This window comes from Balaenoptera acutorostrata, chromosome X (assembly GCF_949987535.1).
Source record: "Balaenoptera acutorostrata chromosome X, mBalAcu1.1, whole genome shotgun sequence".
NCBI lineage: Eukaryota > Metazoa > Chordata > Mammalia > Artiodactyla > Balaenopteridae > Balaenoptera > Balaenoptera acutorostrata.
This window is the reverse complement of record NC_080085.1, coordinates 66,650,571-66,675,164: the sequence shown is the minus strand read 5'-3', so window position 1 is coordinate 66,675,164 and position 24,594 is coordinate 66,650,571. Positions and strand designations below refer to the sequence as shown.

Genomic DNA, 24,594 nt, shown 5'->3' with positions numbered 1-24,594 from the left:
TGACAGTGCTGAACCACTACATAGATTAAGTTGAAAAAGCACTTATTTTATATTCGCTATAACTGATTAAGAACAAATAAACTATAAAATAAATGATAAAGGTTTGATGAGGCTGAAAATGACGATTCAGTTTGACTAAACTTTTCAAGTATGGCACTAATTTTATAAAAACCATCACTAAAAAGGATAATGATGCTAATTACCCTACCAGACATTAAAATGTCTTTAAAAGTTTTATTTTATTTTTTTAAATTTGTTTATAACATTATATAAGTTTCATGTGTACAATATTACTGATGTCAGAATAGACAGATCCTTTGTAATGGAACAGAAAGTCCCAGAAACAGACATATATGTATATATAAGAATTTAGTTGCATAGCACAGGGAGATCAGCTCGGTGCTTTGTGACCACCTAGAGGGGTGGGATAGGGAGGGTGGGAGGGAGGCGCAAGAGGGAGGAGATATGGGGATATATGTGTACATATAGCTGATTCACTTTGTTATAAAGCAGAAACTAACACACCATTGTAAGGCAATTATACTCCAATAAAGATGTTTAAAAAAATTTAGCATATAATAAGGGAAGTATTTCAAATCAGTGGGGAAATAAATAAGTGGTGTTGCCATAATGTGCTAACCATGTGAGGTAAAGACGTTTAAATCCCATCTTACTCCAAAATTAATTCTAAATGAGTTAAAGACTGAAATGTAAAAAAAAAGTTTAATGCTATAAAAGTGGATAATTAACAACAACAGCAACAACAAAACTTGGGGTGGAGAAGGCCTTTCTAAGCCTAAGCCAAAAGCAGAAACGGTAAAGGAAAAGATCTTGAAATTTAATTTTTATGCATTTTTAAAATGTCATGTGCCATAAAAAACCCATGTAAGCAAAAATATATACGCATATGGAGTTTCCTTCTGGGGTGATGAGACGTTCTGGAATTAGATAGTAGTAATGGTTGCACAAGTCTGCGAATACACTAAAAACCCTGAATGACATAAAATTATACTGAATTTTATGACATGTAAATTATATCTCAAAAAAGTCCATATATGTAATATATATGTCAGACAATTGACAAAATAAGAAATCCAAAATTCCAATAAACATATAAAAATTTACATTTAAAGTTATAAATTAAAACGACTAAAATACGTTTTCCACCTACTAGATTAGTAAAATGTGTCTATTACCACATAGCTTAAAACAACAAAACAGGAAACAACCTACATTTTTTACAGTAGGGCACTGGTTAAATAAACTCCAGTAGATCCACACTTTTACAGATAGTTGTCATATTTTTTGGCTACCCAGCATCCAAACACACAGCTTAGGTTAAGGAAATCCCCTGCTGTGAGTAAACGTCTTGGTAATAGGCAGTAGGACCCACCCCCACTACTGAAGCCAAAGTGGAAGGAGGAGGTATTCCCTTTCCCTTCATCCTTCAAGCTGAGATGCTGCTAAGTGATTCTAAATCTGGCTGGGCAGATACCTCTGCCCAGGGTTTTGAATTCTGAGAATGACACAAATACACAGTGAGAGTTCAAGAGAATTCGCAGCAGCTTCAGCAACAGAGTCAAGATGCCAGCAGTGGTGGTGGCAAAAGTCCTGAGAAAGCCGGTGCCACTGGAGAGGTCCTCACCAGACTGTACGTGGGGGGTGTGACCTTGGCTGTTTTAGCCTCCCTGGGTTCCTGCCCATTTTTCCAAGCCTGGCTGACCATCTTTCCTGTTGACTATAAACAATCTTCATAGCCTACCAATAAATTCCTTGTCTGGTTAAGTGAGTTGAACTGCTTTATGTTGTTTGCAAGCAAAAACTCAGCATAATACATGTATAATAAATACCATGTGGCCATTAAAAACAATGATGTAGATCTCCATTTACTCATGGGGAAAATGTTCAGGATACATTAAGTAAGAAAAAGCAAATTTTCACTCTGCAAAAAGTTCTCTAAACCCACCACCAATGGGTTAACTAATGGTCTCCATTCTATCACCCAAATATTCAGATGCCCACAGCATGCTTAAGTGCACTCTTTGTCCCACCAATAGTGTGTTGACATACTTAGTTTCATCTGTGTTTGCTCCCAAGCCTGTTTATGCCCACTGAACTTCTTTTAATCGTGTGATTTAATTAAATATTATGTAAACTTATGAAACACGAGTATAAAAGAGAGTTACTATTTCTGTGAAAACAAAGGTGAATGCTTTAGAAAGATTCAATAAAGGTGAGCAGTAAACTGCTGAAATAGCTGCACATAAGCAACTTTAACAGAATGGGGGGAGAGAAATCATAAAGATCTAAAAATTCTATTCTCTACTTTCATGAAAGCAAACTAGAAATTGGAAATCTGGAAACCTGGAATGAAACAATATGGATGTGGTTTATACAAGAAAGAAAAGGAGGAATTTCAAAGGACCCATATACAAGGAAAACGCCTTGGCCCTACATATAAATATTGGAGAATGAATGAATATATGTTCTAGGTTTTTACAAAATGAATAGGCTACATATAGTTATTATGGCTCCTTTCTTCAACTGACCAACCACTGGATGGTTCAGGAGAGTTTCTACCATGTTTCCATCTTCTACAAAGGAAGACTCTAGAACATACCACAGAACAAAGAGGAAAAAATACCTGATTTCATTTTGTTTTAAAGGGCCCTGATAATTTACATTTTCAGCCTTTACTAAAACCTGTCATAAGCCAACTTTTTTTTTTTTAAAGCTGTGAGGGTATTTTTTAAAAAATTTTTATTATTTATTTATTTGTGGCTGTGTTGGGTCTTCGTTTCTGTGCGAGGGCTTTCTCTAGTTGTGGCAAGTGGGGGCCACTCTTCATCGCGGTGCGCGGGCCTCTCACCATCGCGGCCTCTCTTGTTGCGGAGCACAGGCTCCAGACGCGCAGGCTCAGTAATTGTGGCTCATGGGCCTAGTTGCTCCACGGCATGTGGGATCTTCCCAGACCAGGGTTCGAACCCGTATCCCCTGCATTGGCAGGCAGATTCTCAACCACTGAGCCACCAGGGAAGCCCAAGTCAACTTTTACAAATAGTTGGATTGAGACTGTGTATCCCTAACAGGGACATCACTGAAATTTACACTTTAAAGAATTTTCTTCCCTTCATTGAATTTCCTGTTTGTCCTATAAAGCCATGAAATGTTGCAATGGCCTATTACAATGGCTATGTCCAATAGTTATGCTATTATTTTAAGTTGTTTCCATTCAGAATCCTCAGTGGAAGTCAGAGATGATTTTCCTCACATAGTTTTATATGACATTTCTTCTTCCTCTAAAAGTATTCATGGGCTTAGGAAAATTATTATTTCCTGAGAAAGGCAGATACTTTGTAAAAGTTTGTGTGTGTGTGGGTGTGTGTGTGTGTAAAATACACATAGCATAAAATTGATCATTTTAACTATTTTTTTAATTAAAGTATAGTTGACTTACAGTATTACATTAGCTTCAGGTATACAACATAGTAATTCAGTATTTTCATAGAATATATTCCATAAAAAATTGTCATAAAATATTGACTATGTTCCCTGTGCTGTGCATTACATCTTTGTAACCTATTTATTTTATAGCTAGTAGTTTGTACCCCTTAATCCCCTTCAGCTATTTTGCCCCTCCTCCCACCCTTTTCCCCTCTGGTAAACACTAGTTTGTTCTCTATATCTGTGCATCTGTTTCTGTTCTATTTGTTCATGTGCTTTATTTTTTGGATTCCACATAAAAGTAAAAATATACAATATTTGTCTTTCTCTCTGAGTTATTTCACTAAGCATAATACCCAGGTCCATATATATCTATATATATCTTTTAATATTGGTGTTTTCATTTTCTTTGGATAAACACCTAGAAGTGGCACTGCTGAATCACATGGTAGTCCTGTTTTTAATGTTCTGAGGAACTTTTATATTGTTTTCCATAGTGGCTGTACCAATTTACATTTCCACCAGCAGTGCACGAGGGTTCCCTTTTCTCCACATCCTAGCCAATACTTGTTATTTCTTGTCTTTTTGATGATAGCCATTATGACAGGTGTGAGGTGATATCTCACTGTGGTTTTGATATGCATTTCCCTGATGGTTAGTGATGCTGAGCATCTTTTCATATGTCTGTTGGCCATCTGTATGTCTTCTTTGGGAAAAATGACTATTCAAGTCCTCTGCCCATTTTTTAATTGAATTGATTTTTTAAAATATTGATTTGTATGAGTTATTTATATATTTTGGATTTGGCCCCTTATCAGACATACTGTTTGCAAATGTCTTCTCCCATTCAAGGTTGTCTCTTCATTTTGTTGATGGTTTCCTTCTCTGTGCAAAAGCTTTTAAGTTTGATTAGCTCCCATTTTTAAATTTTTGCTTCTGTTTCCCTTGCCTGAGAAGATAGATACAAAAACTATTGATAAGACCAATGTCAAAGAGAATACTGCCTATACTTTCTTTTAGGAGTTTTATGGTTTTAGATCTTACATTTAGGTCTTTAATCCATTTTGAGTTTATTTTTGTATATGGTGTGAGGAAATGTTAGAGTTTCATTCTCCTGTATGTAGCTGTCCAGTTTTCCCAACACCATTTACTGAAGAAACTATCTTTTCCCCATTGTATATTCTTGCCTCCTTTGCCATAGATTAACTGACCATATAATTGGATTTATTTCTGGGCTCTCAATTCTGTTCCATTGATCTGCTTGTCTGTTTTGTGCCAGTACCATATTGTTTGGATTACTGTAGCTTTGTAGTATTGTCTGAAGTCAGGGAGTATGGTACCTCCAGCTTTGTTCTTGGTTTCACTGATCTTTTGTTGTTTCTTTGGTCTTTATTTTATTTATTTCCACTCTCATCTTTATTATTTGCTTCCTCCTGCTGACTTTGGGCTTTGTTTGTTCTCCTTTTTCTAATTCCTTTAGAATTAGAGGGCTGGAGCCAGATATGAGCCAGGGCCGTTTTAACCATTTTTAAAGTGTACAGTTTAGTAGCATTAAGTACATTCACACTGTTGTGCAACCATCATCACCATCCATCTCCAGAACTTGCTCATCTTCCTAAACTGAAACTATACTCATTAAACACCAATTACCCATTTCACCTCTACCCACCCCCTAGTAACCACCATTCTACTTTCTGACTCTACGAATTTGACTACTCTAGGTTCCTCATATAAGTAGGATCATTTGTCCTTTTTTGTCTGGTGTATTTCATTTAGCATAATATCTTAAAGGTTTACCCATGTTGTATCACATGTCAGAATGTTATTCCTTTTTTTTTTTTTTAAAAAAAGAAGTGTGTGTCCCCGTGTGTGTGTATGCACACGTGTATATGGCCTTTTATTTCTGTTTTTTCTTTTTAAAATTTATTTATTTATTTATTTATTGGCTGAGTTGGGTCTTCGTTGCTGCGTGCGGGTTTTCTCTAGTTGTGGCGAGTCGGGGCTACTCTTTGCTGTGGTGTGCAGGCTTCTCTTGTTGTGGAGCATGGGCTCTAGGCACGCAGGCTTCAGGAGTTGTGGCACGTGGGCTCAGTAGTTGTGGCTCGAGGGCTCTAGAGCACAGACTCAGTAGTTGTGGTGCACGGGTTTAGTTGCTCCACAGCATGTGGGATCTTCCCAGACCAGGGCTCAAACCCATGTCTCCTGCCTTGGCAGGTGGATTCTTAACCACTGCACCATCAGGGAAGCCCGGAATGTTATTCCTTCTTAAGGCTGAATAATACTGCATTGTATGTATATACCATATTTTGTTTATCTACTCATCTTCTAATACACCTTTGGGTTGCTTGTATCTTTGTGCTACTGTGAATAATGCTGTTATAACCACTGTTATACAAATATCTGTTTAAGTCCCTGCTTTTAATTCTTTTGGGTATATACTTAGACTTGGAATTGCTGGATCATTTGGTAATTCCATATTTAATTTTTTTAGGAATCACCATACTGTTTTCCATAGCAACTGTACCATTTTTCATTCCTACCAACAATGCACAGGGGTTTCAATTTCTCTACATCCTCACCAACACTTGTTATTATTTTCTGTTTTTTAAAAAATAATAGCTATCCTAACGAGTGTGAAGTGGTAACACACTTTTTTACATCTCAGAAATTTCAATAAAGAATTAGTGAATTAAAGCTAAAATATGAGAGATGGAAAGCCATAACCTTCTGTTATTAGCCATTTCACTGTTACTTTATTTCATTTACAATGTATTCTTACAATTTTTCTCGACAATTTCTTCTATATTCGGATTTCATGGCAAGAACTTGTTACAATATATACTTTAAACATGAAACAGTATGTTTTCAGCTCTATTTTAGGTATGATTAGTTTAATAGGTTAGCACAAGAACTTGGAATGAGTTCAAAGAGATCAGGATAAGAAGATGTAGGAATTCCCTGGCGGTCCAGTGGTTAGGACACAGTGCTTTTTCACTGGCGTGGGCCGGGTTCAATCCCTGGTCGGGGAACTGAGATCCTGAAAGCTGCACGGCACCATCAAAAAAAAAAAAAAAAGATGTAACAACTGGTCACTAGTAAGTGTTCTTGGCTCAACATGTGCTTATTTTTAGAGTGGATACAAAAGAGGAAATGTTGTGAATTTCATTTACATCAGTTCTTTGGAAACTTAGCTTTCAGATTTAAGCACATTTCTCTAAATTTTTTCCTACAGCTAGCAAGAGTATACTAAAGGGGTAGAGTATACTAAAGGGTACAATATTGTGCTTTCAGCACTATAAATGAATAGCCAAATAATAATGAAGCAATACTAGCCACAATTACTATAACAAAGTAGACTGACCAGTAAAGATGATGTGGGCAATATCTAAACTCTAGGAACATATTACTCTATCGCCCTGAACAACTTGTTTGTTCTATCTACTTTGGAAAGTAATAGCAGAGGAACTGAACTCTATCATTAAAAGTTATTTATTCAGGGACTTCCCTGGCAGTCTAGTGGTTAAGACTCTGAGCTTCCACTGCAGGGGGCACAGGTTCAAGATCCTGCATGCTGTGCAGTGAAGTTACTTATTCAAATACTTGTCCTCAACTCACCTAGGCATTTATATAAATGTCTCTCACACAAGAATAAAATAATTTGTAATACATTTAGGACCAATGAAACTGCATGAAATCTCAGGAAAATTTAAATAGGAAATTATGCCTATTTTAAACTAGGCAAATGTACATAAACAGCAACCTAGTACTAGTTATTGCTATATAAGTGCTACTTATAGTTACATAGTAAGTATTATTACTATACAATAAAAACTCAGAGATTAACGGTATGAGCCAAAATCACATATACTTACCCAAACACTGATCCAAAGATAATCACTTTTTTGCTTCTCCATAGGGACTCCAACGAGTGGCAGATAAGGCTACAGCATAAACATGTGCCTCAACTTTTTTCCCTCTTACTTAGATGAAAATAATCTATTTCAAATATTCCAAATATGAACTGGGGAGAAAACCAGATTGGAAGGAGAGACACCCAAAGAGAGAGATACCCAAAGCAGTTGTTCAATAAACATTTTTTTGTTGTTGGGTGGATGGTCAGTTGACTGGATGGACAGACAAACCAACTCTGAATTCTCCTGCGAGATAAGAAAGCTGAAAGGGGGAAAGTGATTTCTTCTTGGTCAGAAGACCAAAAATGGTGGGAAACTACTAACATTCTAAGATATTTTCCAGATATTCTTTACTTTTCCCTTGACTGCTAACTGAAAACTCAAAGGAGCAAGTCCACCTTAGCTCAGTGATCAATATTAGTATCACTGTACTTCCCTGGTGGTGCAGTGGTTAAGAATCCACCTGCCAATGCAGGGGACACTGGTTCGAGCCCTGGTCCGGGAAGATCCCACATGCCACGGAGCAACTAAGCCTGTGTGCCACAACTACTGAGCCTGCACTCTAGAGCCTGCGAGCCACAACTACTGAGCCTGCGTGCCACGACTACTGAAGTCCGCGTGCCTAGAGCCCGTGCTCTGCAGCAAGAGAAGCCACCGCAATGAGAAGCCCGTGCACCGCGACGAAGAGTAGCCCCCGCTCGCCACAACTAGAAAGCCCACATGCAGCAACGAAGACCTAATGCAGCCAAAAATAAATAAATTTAAATAAATAAATTTTAAAAAAGACAATAACTTGAATATATTAAGTTAAATAAAATATATAATTAAAATTAATTTCCCATTTCCTTTTTTTATTGTGGCTATTAGAAAAATTTAAATTACATGTGTAGCTCACATTTTATTTCTATTGGACAGTGCTGTTCTAGAGTCATTATTTTATCTTTTAAAGTTACGTCTATGATCCACCTGGAACTACATTTTGTATACAGTATGAGGTAGTAGTCAAGGCTCATTTTCCCCCATATGGATACTGAATTGATCTGCTACCATTTATTGAAAGATTTTCCTTACATGTAATGTTCTTGTCAGATTTTGTTATAAAGGTTACACTTATTCCATAAAAAGAGTTGGAAAGTATTATTTTTCAGTTCTCTAGAAAAGATTGGTGTTAGATTGGTGTTAGCTCTTTACTAACTGGAAAAATTCACCAGAGAAGCCACTTGGACCTCGAGTTTTCCTTGTGGAAAGGCTGTTATATCAGTTATTGAGAGAGGTGTATTAAAATCTCCAACTATAATTATGGACCTATTTCCCCTTTTAGTTCTGCCATTTTTTTAAAATGCTTTACATCACTCTTTATTTCAAAAGTGCTTTACTAACATAGACTAATCTTTACAACATTCAAGGGAGGTAGATAAGTATTATACCACTTTCACAGATGGAAAAACTGAGGCAGAGATTAGTAAGTTGTATTGAAGGGCATAATATATGGCACAATTAGAAAAGAGTTTGTTGCAGACATGAATCACTGGTGACCTTTTCCGTGACTTCTGAGTCCAACCAACACAAAAGTAGCGGATGCAGCAAGGAAGCAGATGGTCGATATTTTGTCTAGTCCAAGGCTACACTTCACCTTGTTGATACCACATGTTGAATATGCTGGTTTTGGGCAAGTATCTCCCTTACACACATTCTCACATGACTCCAACTGTAAAAGGGGGGACAGTGGGAACTGCTGTAGGTGCAGAAGGAGGGGTTGGAGAAACAGGGCTGGGAAGGCAGAAGATAGAAGAGAAAAGGGCAAGGAAGAACAAGAGGACCAGCTGGGAAGCAGCCCAACAGAAAGGAAAACCACAGCAGAAAAGAAGTGTCATTCCATTTGAACAGCTCAGACATCCTGAGATACTATTAAAAGGGTAATTCTTAGCAATGACATTACAGAGCCACTCTTCTTGGCTTTGCCAAATATAATTATCAGGTCCTTCTGACATTCCCAGGAGGCAAAACCATTCCTTTCCCCTGGTCCAGACCAAGTGCTGATGTAATTGACCTGACACTGCAGAAGCTGTTGACAACTCAAATGCACTGCCCCACCATACCTCTCTTCTTGTGTTCTCTTTCTTCTTAAAAAAAAAAAAAAGCCAATGCATTTTAAGATTCTCCCTGAAAAGTTCCTAAAATATTTGCTAATTTTTAATGCATAATAAGGTAGGATTCTATGTTTGATTTTTGGAAACAGGCTCTAATAGGGATACACGGGAATTAACATCCCCTCTCAGCCAGTGTACCTTTACACATGGGACACTTAAAAAATACCCTGAAATTTGTGGATGCCAGCTAGAAAAGAATTGAGGCTCAAGATAAAGAAATCCAGTTGAGGGACTTTCCTGGTGGTCCAGTGGGTAAGATTCCACGCTCCTAATGCAGGGGGCCTGGGTTCGATCCCTTGTCGGGGAGCTAGATCCCACATGCATGCTGCAACTAGGAAGCCCGTGTGCCACAAGTAAAAAAAATTAAAAAATAAAAAAATAAGATCCCGCATGTTGCAATTTGCAATTAAGACCTGGCACAGCACAGCCAAAATAAATTAAATAAATAAATATTTTAAAAAATAAAAAAGGAAATCCAGCTGACCCTTGAACAACATGGGTTTCAACTGTGCTGGTCCACTTATACTCAGATTTTTTTTTCAATAAATGGGTACTAGAGCACACCATCCGCAGTTGATTGAATCCCCAGATGCAGAACTGCAGATACAGAGGGCTGACTGTAAAGTTATAAGGGGATTTTCCACAGCTGGGAGTGGTGGGCACCCCTAGCCCCCAGGTTGTTAAGCGTCAACTATAGTCTTTCCTGCTCTTTCAAGTGTGAAGCCATTATAAGAGATGGTGACTGATGCACCACCAGCTGCAATGGAGGTACTGATGGCAGAGGGAGCACCAAATTGAGTCGGGGGACAAGGACCCAGCAGGGAGGGGTTAAAACGTCAGATGAACAGGTGCAAGAGGCAGCACAGGAGGCTGAAGAGGCAGAAGTCAGAGCAAAGAGGTGACAGCCAAAGAGGAGATGGGAGGAGGTGCTGGTGTCTGAGGCTGAGTCGGTGGGAGCAACTGCACTAGTTCATGTCTAGGCCTCTCCTAGGATACGTCAGCCAGAAATGCATCCGTTCTTTATTTCAATCAGCATCATTCTTTCCGGCATCTAGCTTTAAAACTTTACCCATCCCCTCCAACAAAAGCAATGTGCTGCCAAGCCTGACTGATTCCACTTCGGCAACGCCCTTCACGTTGGTCTCCCTCATTTCTTACTAGGTCCTCCTATCATCTCATCCTAACCAAACCCTCCTACCTCATCTCCTGGACTCCAGTCTTCTCTAAACTCAATTCCATCTTCTAATCTTCCTCCTGGAGCACAGTTTTGATCATGTTACTGCCCAATTTGGAAATTCCCCCATGTCCTCCCAATTATGTGTCTCACCATCTTGAATCTTCAACAGGACCTTGCATCTAGTGAAGTTCCTCTCCTTTCTGAATCTGCACCTACCAAAATACCAACTCTAAAGATTTAGCTCAAATGCCACCTCCTCCAGGCTTTCCTTCAAGTTTCTTCACTCTCTGCTGAGCTTCAAATGCTCTAGAAGACGTGCCTGATCAAGTACATGATAGCTGTGTACAAGCCTTACATCCCCTACTGGGCTGTGTCCATGATTTGGCAGGTCAGGGGATGGTGAACTGTGTCTTAGTATTTGTCAGTCAATTCCCTACAGCACCTACCAAGAAATGATTATTGCATTTCCACCTCAGGTAAGGAACTACTCAAAAGTGGAATGAATTGGGATGTACCTGTTCATGAGTGGAAGCATTACAAGTATCCTGTAGATGTGATCTGGCTCTCAGGATAAAGCAAATCCACGATATAGCTTTGAGGGATGGGGTGGGGGGAGGCAGGTGGGGCTATTTGTTTTCGAGTCTAGAGACCTAGGACTGAGGTTCTGCTTTGCTGTTCACTAGCTTTCAGCCTGGTGCAGGTGGTTCTTCTCTGAGCATCATTTCCTCACTTCTGCAGGACTTCACAGGACTAAGGACCAAATGAGACACATTTGTGAACTCTACACCAGTGGTTCTCAACCCCAACTGGGTATCATCACCCCCTGTAAAGCTTCCAAAAAATATAGAGGACCAGGCTTCAACCCAGGTAAACTGAATGAGAATATCCTGGGAGTGGGACCCAGCGGGACTAATTTTTTATAAAATACTGTTTCTAATGCATACTTAAGGTTGAAAACTGTTATAAACTCATAAATACCATTAACAGTAGAACAAAGTGCTTTAGCCTGCTGGTTTAATTATCCTTTATTTGTTCAGTTAGGAATTAGTTCGATGCTTTTTTTTTAATTTTTTTTAAATTTTTATTTATTTATTTATTTTTGGCTGTGTTGGGTCTTCGTTTCTGTGCGTGGGCTTTCTCTAGTTGCGGCAAGCGGGGGCCACTCTTCATCGCGGTGCGCGGGCCTCTTATTATCGCGGCCTCTCCCGTTGCGGAGCACAGGCTCCAGACGCGCAGGCTCAGCAATTGTGGCTCACGGGCCTAGTTGCTCCGCGGCATGTGGGATCTTCCCAGACCAGGGCTCGAATCCGTGTCCCCTGCATTGGCAGGCAGATTCTCAACCACTGCGCCACCAGGGAAGCCCCTAGTTCGATGCTTTTATAGTTCCATTATGTGTGTGAGCATCTTTTGTGTTGTTCTACATTGTTATTTGTGTGATTAGGTGGTAATTCTGGGAGAGGAATAATATCCGGCACAAAGCTGTACACAAAAATGTACCTAACCCAATGGGTTGTGTTTTTTTTTTTTTTTGAGAATAGGTAAAAGCTTCACAGGGTCCTCTAAAACCTTGCTACACAGAACTGTGGTGGCCAGACAGGCAGACCTGGCATAACCTGGGAGCTTGTGAGAAATGCACAGTCTCAGGCCCCCCCACCAGAATCTGCATATTAAGATTTCCAGATGGCTCAATAGGTGAAGCAAAGGCAAACTTTTCTCAGTTCACATCATCTGTGTTGAGGACCTGCCACTCCCTGCCCTAATCTGTCTCCCATAAATCGGTTAAGCTTGGGACTTCTTCCAGATGCTGCTTCTCTAAAGGGTCCATTTGGTAAAAACTAAATTAAGAACACAAATCCTTACAAAAGCATCCTTCCTTTGAAAGAAGACTAATCTTCACAGGGTTCCTTCAAATAACCAGTTCCTCTAAGATATTTAAAATATGATCAGTGTATAAAATAAATTGATATCCACTTAAGTTTTATGCAGTGCATGTATTAGTATACATGTACTTTACTGAACTTACAGACCCCGGGACCCAAATTCCAAAATTATGAAAGGAAGGAAGCTTAGCCACTGCAGTAAACTCTCCCTGTTGACCCACGCCCTCCGGACAACTATGATGTTAGCAGTGCTCATCCAAGACTGTGCAGATCACATCACAGTCAAGGAGTTGTAGCAGATTCTAACCATCATCTAGACCAACTCTCCTGTTTTATAGACAGGAAACACCAGGGCCAAAGATTAAATGGAGTAACTTAAGGTCACATAGCACTTGAGACAGAGCCGAGCTCAGAATTCAAGCCCTGACTCCTTGTCCTGCACTCCCTATATAGCCTCTGTCACACATACTGCTCCTTCCCCACCACATGGCCTTGAACTTTCATTCTCAGAAATTGCTGACCTGCCTTGGCACTTAACTGTCACTTTGCTTCTTCCAGCTACTGTTATGCCCAACTCCCAAGACTGTTTTTCTCACTAGGCTACAGGAGAAGTTATATCACAGCTCAGTCAAAATATCCATTTATCAATCCACGTTTCCAAATATATTGGTAATGGATTCTGAAAAAGCTCAATACTAACTGCATACTATGCAGACTATGTAGCATCACTATCAGCTAGCACCAGGAGCATGGCGAGGGCAGGGCCTTTCCTTAGGCGGCTAAAGATTAAAAACAAGGGCAACCATTTACTCAGTAGTACAAAGTCGGTAGGATACTACAGCAGGAAGCCAAAAACTGTAGCACAGTGGAGGCGGGCAGCACCTTTACACACTGTGTAAAACATACACAGTGTGACTATAAAATCACAAGTCTTGTCTTTAATAAAACAAGCATGACAGAATGTAGAGCTCTAAACGAACGTTTCTCCCTCAAAGTAGTCACATCCTTAGTTCCAACAAAGCTACACCTGCTGGAGACATTATTTGGAACTCCTCTTTGGGGAAAGGAAGGCCTTAAAAGGCAGCCTATGAGCCACATTAAAAAACAGGCTTCCATTATGTTCGGCCGTTTAAAAACAGAATATCCACGCTCCAAAGATGACATTGAAAAAATGAAAAGTGTGCTATAGCTCTTGTGGAGGCTCCGAAAGACCTCTAGCAAATTCTGAGTAACAGCATCACCACTGGAGAAACGTGTGTTCTCCCAGGACAGCCACTTTCAATGGGAGGGCATTCATTTGGATAGACAAGGTCTGACGTCTATTTAAAAAAAAAAAACAAACCCACAAAACCCAGCCACACTCCTTTATAGTCACACTTGCATTTGATTAAAAAAATACAACACTCACACATGGTTCTTGTATGAATTCTAATTAAGAGACATTACGTTCAGAATGATAGCACTCATAGTGATAATTTTCAGAAGACTCTAACAGCTTCTTTGCCACTTCAGGGGTACATAGGGTGCAGCTGTTTACCTGAATGTACTCTTAAATAAGTGACTACTACCACTCTCATCTTCCTAGTTGTAGCTCTGTGACAGGCTACCGACCGCAAGTTCGTGTTCCAGACCTTCTTTGCCAACACAGATTAATTACAAGGGAGCCACACCCCAATGTCTCAGGGTGAATTGGGAAAGGGCCGGTTAAATGAGGAAACAGGCCATTCCTTAGTAAAAGTTTGCAGTTTTCTTTCCCAATACATCTTCTTTTTATTGAGAACTTCCATTTTTATCCTGTGTTCCTCCTCTGCCATCTCACACTCTCACTCTAGCTGCTGGATTTTGGCCACATGCACCTCATTCATCTGTATCAGCTGCAGTTGTAAGATGGACATTTGTTGATGGTGTTCTTCCTCATGCAACATTTTTAAAGCACCTTCCTGAGAGGTTTTGCTCCTGTAGTTTTTATTGGCTGTTATTCTGACAGCTGAACACGAGGGTTCAGGTTGAGAGGTCCCCTCACATACTGGGAAATGTATGAACTCTTTCTCATCATCGCACAGTTCTCTATTTGAAACAGCAAATGATTCTTGGGTGGCGGCATCAGCGTGGTACTCGGGCTCCTCCTCGGGAGGGCTTTGCAGGAAGTACAGCTGCTCGGGCAGCATGTTGACGATCTTCTCCTTCCCCAGGACGTGGGTGCTCAGAAGGGGGCTGACGCTCCGTTTCACTTTCTCTCTCCTTTCATGAGCCATAATCTTTTCGGTCCGAGCCTTGATGTTCTCCCAGCACTTCTTCAGCTGTTTGAAATCCCGCAGCGACACGCTGGGCTGCGAGTTGTATTCATGGGCGAGCACCTGCTTGAGGGCAATAGTTCACGCGTCGCTTTTCTTACACTCCAGCACATACTTGTACTTTTCTACTAAAGCCAGCAGGATGCTCTTTTCCAATTCTGAGAAGTATTTGGCAGGTTTTATGATTTCATTGTTTTGCATTTTCCACTACGTTTCTCCTGGCTGTTAGCTATCCTGCAGCGGCAGCGCAGCGGCAGCGCAGCGGCCACGGCGATCGGGGGAGGGGCCGGCGAGATGCGAGTGCGGGCGGCCTCGGCTCCTCTCGCAGGCTGGGCGGCCGGGAGGGCCACGGGCTCCAGAGCACCGGGCGGCGGCGGCGCACCCCCGGCTGGTCAGTTCTGCCATTTTTTGTCTCATACATTTTTAGACTATACAATTACCTACATAAAAAGTTAGGAATATTATGTCTATCTGTTGAATTAATCGTTTCATTATTATATTCTCCTCTCCAGTAGTATGGCCACACCAGTTATCTTTTGGAAGTATTTGCATAAAATATTTTTCATACATTTATTTTCAACTTTTCTATGAATGACATATAGTTGTATGTTATATCTGGGAATAGCATTTAGTTGTTTTTTAATTAATTTATTTTGTTTATTATTATTTTTTATTTTTGGCTTCACTGGGTCTTCATTGCTAAGCACGGGCTTTCTCTAGTTGTGGCGAGCGGGGGCTACTCTTCATTGCAGTGTACGGGCTTCTCATTGAGGTGGCTTCTCTTGTTGTGGAGCATGGACTCTAGGTGCATGGGCTTCAGTAGTTGTGGCCACAGGCTCAGTAGTTGTGGCTCGCGGGCTCTAGAGCACAAGCTCAGTAGTTGTGGTGCACGGGCTTACTTGCTCCATGGCATGTGGGATCTTCCCCAACCAGGGCTCGAACCTATGTCCCCTGCATTGGCAGGTAGATTCTTAACCACTGTGTCACCAGGGAAGCCCTAGCTGATTTTTTTAATCCTTCTTACAAGCTCTGTTCTGAACTGTAATATTGGGTGCATTTACATTTAATAAAATTACTAATATTTTGGGGTTTATGCCTATCTTCTCGATGTTTTCCTATTTGGCCCAAGTATTCTTTGAGGCTTTTTCTCCTTCCTTGCTTTATTTTGCATTTTTCAAATACCTTTCATTATTACCCTTCTCCCTTGTAACAGCTTGTTATAGTTTTTAAAACATCACTCTTTTAGTACCCTAGAGATTACAACATGTCTTCTTTATTTATTACAGTCTACCTTAAATTAGAACTTTTATCTCTGCCTGGATAGTGGAAAAACTTTTAAAACATATTAACTCCATTTAACATCTCCCTTTTATCAGCTTCCTATTGCTGCTATAACAAATTGCCACAAAGGCAAATGTATTATCTTACAATTCTGGAGGTCAGTAACCCAAAATAGGTCTCACTGGGTGAAGTGGGGTGAAGGGAGCAAAGTCCACCTTGACTCAGTGATCAGTATTAGTATTATGATAATGCCATCTGCAGCAACATGGATGGACCTAGAGACTGTCATACTGAGTGAAGTAAATCAGACAGAGAAAGACGATTATCATATGATATTGCTTATATGTGGAATCTAAAAAAAAGGGTACAAATGAACTTATCTACAAAACAGAAACAGAGTTACAGATGTAGAAAACAAACTTATGATTACCAGGGGGTAAGTGGGGGGAGGGATAAATTGGGAGATTGGGATTGACATATACACACTACTATATATAAAATAGCTAGCTAATAAGGACCTACTGGAGAGCACAAGGAACTCTACTCAATACTCTGTAATGGGTTATATGGGAAAAGAATCTAAAAAAGAGTGGATATATGTACATATATAACTGATTCACTCTGCTGTATGCCTGAAACTAACAGAACATTGTAAATCAATATACTCCAATAAATTTTTTTTTAAAAATTAGTATCATGAATATTATGCACCATCTATGAAACATTTTCAACAAAAATATTTAACATGTATCTAATCAAGCCTTTAGAGCTAACCTCCAACATACAGGAAATAATAGGAACTAAAGGATATCACCTTGTAGCCAAGGGAAAACAAAGGATCAAGGTATTGGCAGGCTGTATCCTATCTGGAGGCTCTGGGGAGAATCCACCTCTCTGATTTTTCAGCTGCCTACATTCCTTGAATCCAGCCCCCAACTGCACAACTCTGACCTCTGCTTCTACCTGCACATCTCATTCTCTGACTCTCCTGACATGCTTTTACTTTACAAGGACTTTTGTGATAGTATTGGACCCAACCAGATAATCCTGGATGCTTCCACCTCAAGATCAACTCTATCGCATCTGCAAAGTCCTTTTTTCCTTGTAAGGAAGTAAGAGGTTTCAGGGATTCAGACATAGACATCTCTGTGGGGCTATCATTCTGTGTACCACACTTCTCCTACATTTTGTGTTAGTGGTGACACATATTTTAATTCAATATGTTTACAAACACTTCAGAAAGGAAAGCTCTACCTCTCAGAATGCCAAGAGACATAGACAAAATAATGAAGTTAGAAAATCACCATTTGGAACCATTATTACCTCAATCACGGTAATAACTGATTGAGGAAGAAATCATTCATGAATGCTAATGCTAGTGAAAAAAAGCTTGATGAGAAAGAGGACACTTACATTATTGCAAAGTACCACCCTACAAAATACTTGCCAATTAGCAATAAGTAAGTATAAAAGACTCCTTAATTAACGTTATAGTAAATAAATCTTTTAAAGAAACAATACAAATTATCATCACAATTAATGAGACGAATTGACATACCATGCTAACTCTATTCAAAAGAAAGCTAAGAGACTATATTAATACATAAGTATATTTCAGAGCAAAGACTATAAAGCAGAGATAAAGAAAGGTATTTCATAACAATAAAGGGGCCAATTAATGAAGAAGACATAATAATTCTAAATGTTTATGTAGTTAATGACAGAGCTTCAAAATTCATAAAGCAAAAAGTGAAAGAACTGCAAGGAGAAATAGAAAAACCTGCAAGTATAGTCAGACATCTCAATACCCCTCTCTAAATGATTGATAAAAAAAGTAGGCAGAAAACCAGCAAGGACAGAGTAGATTTGATCAACACTACCAACCAATTTCACTAGATTGACAAGCACAAAATAGTCCACCTAACATCAGCAGAATTACACTTTCTTCTCAAGTGCAGATAGAACCTTAAGTAAGATAGACCAAATTCTGAGTTACAGAATAAGTTTCACTAAATTCAAAAGGATGCAAGTCAAATAAAGTATGTTCTCTGGCCACAATGGAATTATATTAGAAATAAAAAAACAGAAAGATCTCTGGAAAACCCACAATTATTTGGAAGCCAACTGCACACTTCTAAATAACCTATGGGTCAAAGACAAAATCAAAAAGGAAATTAAAAACTATTTTGAACAGAAGTAAAATGTGACATAGCAGAATTTGTAGTATGACACTAAAGTAGTAGTTAGGGGAAATTTTATGGTACTAAATGTTTATATGAGAAAAGAAGAAATGTCTCAAATCAATGACCTCAGGTACCACCTCCAAAATCTAGAAAAAGAAGAGCAATTAAACCCAAAGTAAGCAGAAGAAAAGAAATAATAAAGATGACTACAAAAATCAATAAAAGAAAAAGCAGGAAAACAACAGAGAAAACAAATAGAAGTAAATGCTGGCTTTGAGAATATCAGTAAAATTGATGATTCTCTTTCCAGACTTATAAGGAAAAATAAGAGAGACAACACAAATTACTGTTATCAGGAACAGGAGAGGTGACATCATTACAGATTCTACAGACATTAGAAGGACAATAAGGGAGTAGTGTAAACAACTTTACATCAATGAACTCAACATTTAAATGAAATGGACCACTTCATTGAAAGACACAAGCTCATCCAAGAAGAAAAAAACAGCCTTAAATGTCCTAATCTATTAAAGGAATCAAAATTGCAGTAAAAACAAAACAAAACCTTCCACAAAAAAACTCCAGGCCCACCACAGCTTCACTAGTAAAGTGTATCAAACATTTAAGGAAGAAATAATACACATCTTTCAAAAACGCTTTCAGAAAATAGGAGAAGAGGGAAATTCCTAACTCAGTCTATGAGCTAATGTTAGCGTGACACAAAAATAAGATAAAGGTACCACAAGTAATGAAAACTACAGACCAATATCTGCAAGAATGCAGACAGAAAAATCCTCAGAAAAATGCTCGTAATCCAAATCCAGCAACATGTGAAAAGGATTATACACCATAACCAAGTAGAATTTATCATGCAAATGCAAGGTTGGTTCAACATACAAAAATCAATCAATGAGGGGCTTCCCTGGTGGCGCAGTGGTTGAGAATCTGCCTGCTAATGCAAGGGACACAGGTTCGAGCCCTGGTCTGGGAAGATCCCACATGCCACGGAGCAACTGGGCCCATGAGCCACAACTGCTGAGCCTGCACGTCTGGAGCCTGTGCCCCGCAACGGGAGAGGCCGCGATAGCGAGAGGCCCGCACACCGCGATGAAGAGTGGCCCCCGCTTGCCACAACTAGAGAAAGCCCTCGCACGAAACAAAGACCCAACACAGCTAAATAAATAAATAAATAAATAAATAAATAAATAAAGTAGCTATTAATTTAAAAAAAGTGATAACTCTTGGGAAGAAACAGAGAAAGATCGCTTTAAAAAAAATCAATCAATGATATATACCATGGTATTAGAATAAAGGACAACAAACACAAGTATCTCAATGGATGCAGAAGAAGCATTTGATATGTTCAACACACTTTCATGATAAAAAAAAAAGCTCAGAAAATGGAAAACTGAAGGAAACTACTTCAATCCGATAAAGGGTATTTGTGAAAACTCCACAACTAACATCATACTTAAATGGTAAAACACTGGAAAGCTTTTTCTCTAAGGACAGGAATAAGACAAGAATGCTGACCCTTGCCACTTCTGTTTCACATAGCACTAGAAATCCTAGCCAGAGTAATTAGGCAGGAAAAAGAAAAAAAGGCATCCAAATTGGAAAAGGAAAAGCAAAATGATCTCTGTTCACAGATGACATGATCTTATATCCCTAAAGACCCCACACCAACAAAAAAAAAAAGTTAGAGTTAATAAAGAATTCAGCAGCGACTTCCCTGGTGGTGCACTGGTTGGAACTCCACACTCCCAATGCAGGGGGCCCATGTTCGATCCCTGGTCAGGGAACCGGATCTCGCATGCCGTGACTAGGAGCCCACATGCTGCAACTAGGAGCCCGCATGCCACAATTGAAGATCGCTCATGCCACAGCTGGGGATCCTGCATGCCGCAACAAGAGATCCCGCATGCCAAAACTAAAAGATCCTGCATGCCGCAGCAAAGATCTCACATGTGGCAGCAAGGATCCTGCGTGCTGCAGCTAAGACGCAGTACAGCCTAATAAATAAATAACAAATATTAAAAAAAAAATTAAAGAATTCAGCAATGTTCCAGGGTACAAAATCAACACGCAAAAATCAGTGTGCTTCTCTACACTGACAACAAACAATATGAAAAGAAAATTAACAATTCCATTTATAATGGCATTACAAAGAATAAAATACTTATGAATAAACTTAACCAACGAGATGAAAGACTGGTATACCAAAAACTACAAAACATTGTTAAAAGAAATTAAAGAAGATACCAAAAAATAGAAAGACATCCTGTGTTCACAGACTGGAAGACATAATATTGTTAAGATGCCAATACTATCCAAGACAATCTACAGATTCAATGCAATCCCTATAAAAACCCAAAGGTATTTTTACAGAAATAGAAAAACTCATCCTAAAATTTATATGGAATCTCAAGGGAACCTAAGTAGCCAAAACAATCTGGAAAAAGAAAAAAATTAGAAATATCATACTTCCCAGTTTCAAAAAATATTACAATGCTACACTAATCAAAACAATGCAGTGAGCGGAAGCAAAAAGAACTACAATCCTGCAGCCTGTGGAACAAGAACCACATTCACAGAAAGATATACAAGATGAAAATGCAGAGGGCTATGTACCAGATGAAGGAACAAGATAAAAGCCCAGAAAAACAACTAAATGAAGTGGAGATAGGCAACCTTCCAGAAAAAGAATTCAGAATAATGATAGTGAAGATGATCCAGGACCTCCGAAAAAGGCAAAGATCGAGAAGATGCAATAAACGTTTAACAAAGACCTAGAAGAATTAAGGAACAAACAAACAGAGATGAACAATACAATAACGGAAGTGAAAAATACACTAGAAGGAATCAAGAGCAGAATAACTGAGGCAGAACAGTAAGTGACCTGGAAGACAGAATGGTGGAATTCACTGCCACAGAACAGAATAAAGAAAAAAGAATGAAAAGAAATGAAGATAGCCTAAGAGACCTCAGGGACAACATTAAACGCAACAACATTTGCATTATAGGGGTCCCAGAAGGAGAAGAGAGAGAGAAAGGACGCAAGAAAATATTTGAAGAGATTATAGTCAAAAACTTTCCTAACATGGGAAAGGAAATAGCCACCCAAGTCCAGGAAGTGCAGACAGTCCCATACAGGATAAACCCAAGGAGAAACACACTGAGACACATAGTTATCAGATTGGCAAAAATTAAAGACAAAGAAAAATTATTGAAATCAGCAATGGAAAAACGACCAATAACATAGAAGAGAACTCCCATAAGGTTAACAGCTGATTTCTCAGCAGAAACTCTACAAGCCAGAAGGGAGTGGCATGACATATTTAAAGTGATGAAAGGGAAGAACCTACAACCAAATTACTCTAACCAGCAAGGATCTCATTCAGATTCGATGGAGAAATCAAAAGCTTTACAGACAAGCAAAAGCTAAGAGAATTCAGCAACACCAAACCAGCTCTACAACAAATGCTAAAGGAACTTCTCTAAGTGGGAAACACAAGAGAAGAAAAGGACCTACAAAAACAAACCCAAAACAATTAAGGAAATGGTAATGGGAACATTCATATTGATAATTACCTTAAACGTGAATGGAATAAATGCTCCAATCAAAAGACACAGGCTCGCTGAAGGGATAGAAAAACAAGACCCATATATATGCTGTCTACAAGAGACCTAGGGACACATAAAGACTGAAAGTGAGGCGATGAGAAAGATATTCCATGCAAATGCAAATCAAAAGAAAGCTGGAGTAGCAATACTCATATCAGATAAAATAGACTTTAAAATAAAGAATGTTACAAGAGACAAGGGAGGACACTACATAATAGTCAAGGGATCAATCCAAGAAGAAGATATAACAGTTATAAACATATAGGCACCCAACATAGGAGCACCTCAATACATAAGACAACTGCTAACAGCTATAACACAGGAAATCAACATTACCACAGTAATAGTGGGGGACTTTAACACCTCACTTACACCAATGGACAGATCATCCAGACAGAAAATTAATAAGGAAACACAAGATTTAAATGACACAATAGACCAGATAGATTTAATTGATATTTATAGGACATTCTATTCAAAAACAGCAGATTACCATTTCTTCTCAAGTGCGGACGGAACATTCTCCAGGATAGATCACATCTTGGGTCACAAATCAAGCTCAGGAAATTTAGGAAAACTGAAATCATATCAAGGAACATTTCCAACCACAATGCTATGAGATTAGAAATCAATTACACGGGAAAAAACGTAAAAAAACACAAACACATGGAGGCTAAACAATACGTTACTAAGCAACCAAGAGATCACTGACGAAATCAAAGAGGAAATCAAAAAATACCTAGAGACAAATGACAATGAAAACACGACGATCCAAAACCTATGGGATGCAGCAAAAGCAGTTCTAAGAGGGAAGTTTATAGCTTTACAAGCCTACCTCAAGAAACAAGAAAAATCTCAAATAAACAATCTAACCTTACACCTAAAGGAACTAGGGAAAGAAGAACAAACAAAACCCAAAGTTACCAGAAGGAAAGGAATCATAAAGATCAGAGCAGAAATAAATGAAATAGAAACAAAGAAAACAATAGCAAAGATCAATAAAACTAAAAGCTTGTTCTTTGAGGAGATAAACAAAATTGATAGATCATTAGCCAGATTCATCAAGAAAAAGAGTGAGAGGACTCATATCAATAAAATTAGAACTGAAAAAGGAGAAGTTACAACAGACACCACAGAAATACAAAGCATCCTGAGAGACTACTACAAGCAACTCTATGCCAATATAATGGACAACCTGGAAGAAATGGACAAATTCTTAGAAAGGTATAACCTTCCAAGACTGAACCAGGAAGAAACAGAAAATATGAACAGACCAATCACAAGTAATGAAATTGAAACTGTGATGAAAAATCTTTCAACAAACAAAAGTCCAGGACCAGATGGCTTCACAGGTGAATTCTATCAAACATTTAGAGAAGAGCTAACACCCATCCTTCTCAAATTCTTCCCAAAAATTGCAGTGGAAGGAACACTCCCAAACTCATTCTATGAGGCCACCATCAGCCTGATACCAAAATCAGACAAAGGTACTACAAAAAAAGAAAACTACAGACCAGTATCACTGATGAATATAGATGCAAAAAATTCTCAACAAAATACTAGCAAACAGAATCCAACAACACATTAAAAGGATCATACACCATGATCAAGTGGGATTTATCCCAGGGATGCAAGGATTCTTCAATATATGCAAATCAGTCAATGTGATACACCATATTAACAAACTGAAGAAGAAAAACCATATGATCATCTCAATAGATGCAGAAAAAGCTTTTGACAAAATGCAACACCCATTTAGGATAAAAACTCTCCAGAAAGTGGGCATAGAGGGAACCTACCTCAACATAATAAAGGCCATATATGACAAACCCACAGCAAACATCATTCTCAATGGTGAAAAACTGAAAGCATTTCCTCTAAGATCAGGAACAAGACAAGGATGTCCACTCTCACCACTATTATTCAACATAGTTTTGGAAGTCCTAGCCACAGCAATCAAAGAAGAAAAAGAAATAAAAGGAATATAAATTGGAAAAGAAGAAGTAAAACTGTCACTGTTTGCAAATGACATGATACTATACACAGATAATCCTAAGGATGCCACCAGAAAACTACTAGAGCTAATCAATGAATTTGGTAAAGTTGCAGGATACAAAATTAATGCACAGAAATCTCTTGCATTCCTATACACTAATGATGAAAAATCTGAAAGAGAAATTATGGAAACACTCCCATTTACCATTGCAACAAAAAGAATAAAATACCTAGGAATAAACCTACCTAGGGAGACAAAAGACCTGTATGCAGAAAACTATAAGACACTGATGAAAGAAATTAAAGATGATATAAACAGATGGAGAGATATACCACGTTCTTGGATTGGAAGAATCAACATTGTGAAAATGAGTATACTACCCAAAGCAATCTACAGATTCAATGCAATCCCTATCAAATTACCAATGGCATTTTTTACAGAACTAGAACAAATCATCTTAAAATTTGTATGGAGACACAAAAGACCCCGAATAGCCAAAGCAGTCTTGAGGCAAAAAAATGGAGCTGGAGGAATCAGACTCCCTGACTTCAGACTATACGACAAAGCTACAGTAATCAAGACAATATGGTACTGGCACAAAAACAGAAACATAGATCAATGGAACAAGATAGAAAGCCCAGAGATTAACCCACG

The 24,594-nt window shown here is 38.8% G+C and overlaps 2 protein-coding genes across 3 annotated transcripts in view; both read right to left on the bottom strand.

The window, feature by feature from the left end:
- ATP7A (ATPase copper transporting alpha) overlaps nt 1–24,594 on the bottom strand; it is a 158,036-nt gene that overhangs the window by 104,200 nt on the left and 29,242 nt on the right. The gene's annotated exons all lie outside the window — the stretch shown is intronic.
- Nucleotides 14,173–15,094, bottom strand: LOC130706383 (myb/SANT-like DNA-binding domain-containing protein 3). Its single transcript, XM_057538084.1, is given in 1 exon segment — nt 14,173–15,094. A coding segment is annotated over 1 exon segment (816 nt). The 5' UTR covers nt 15,058–15,094; the 3' UTR covers nt 14,173–14,241.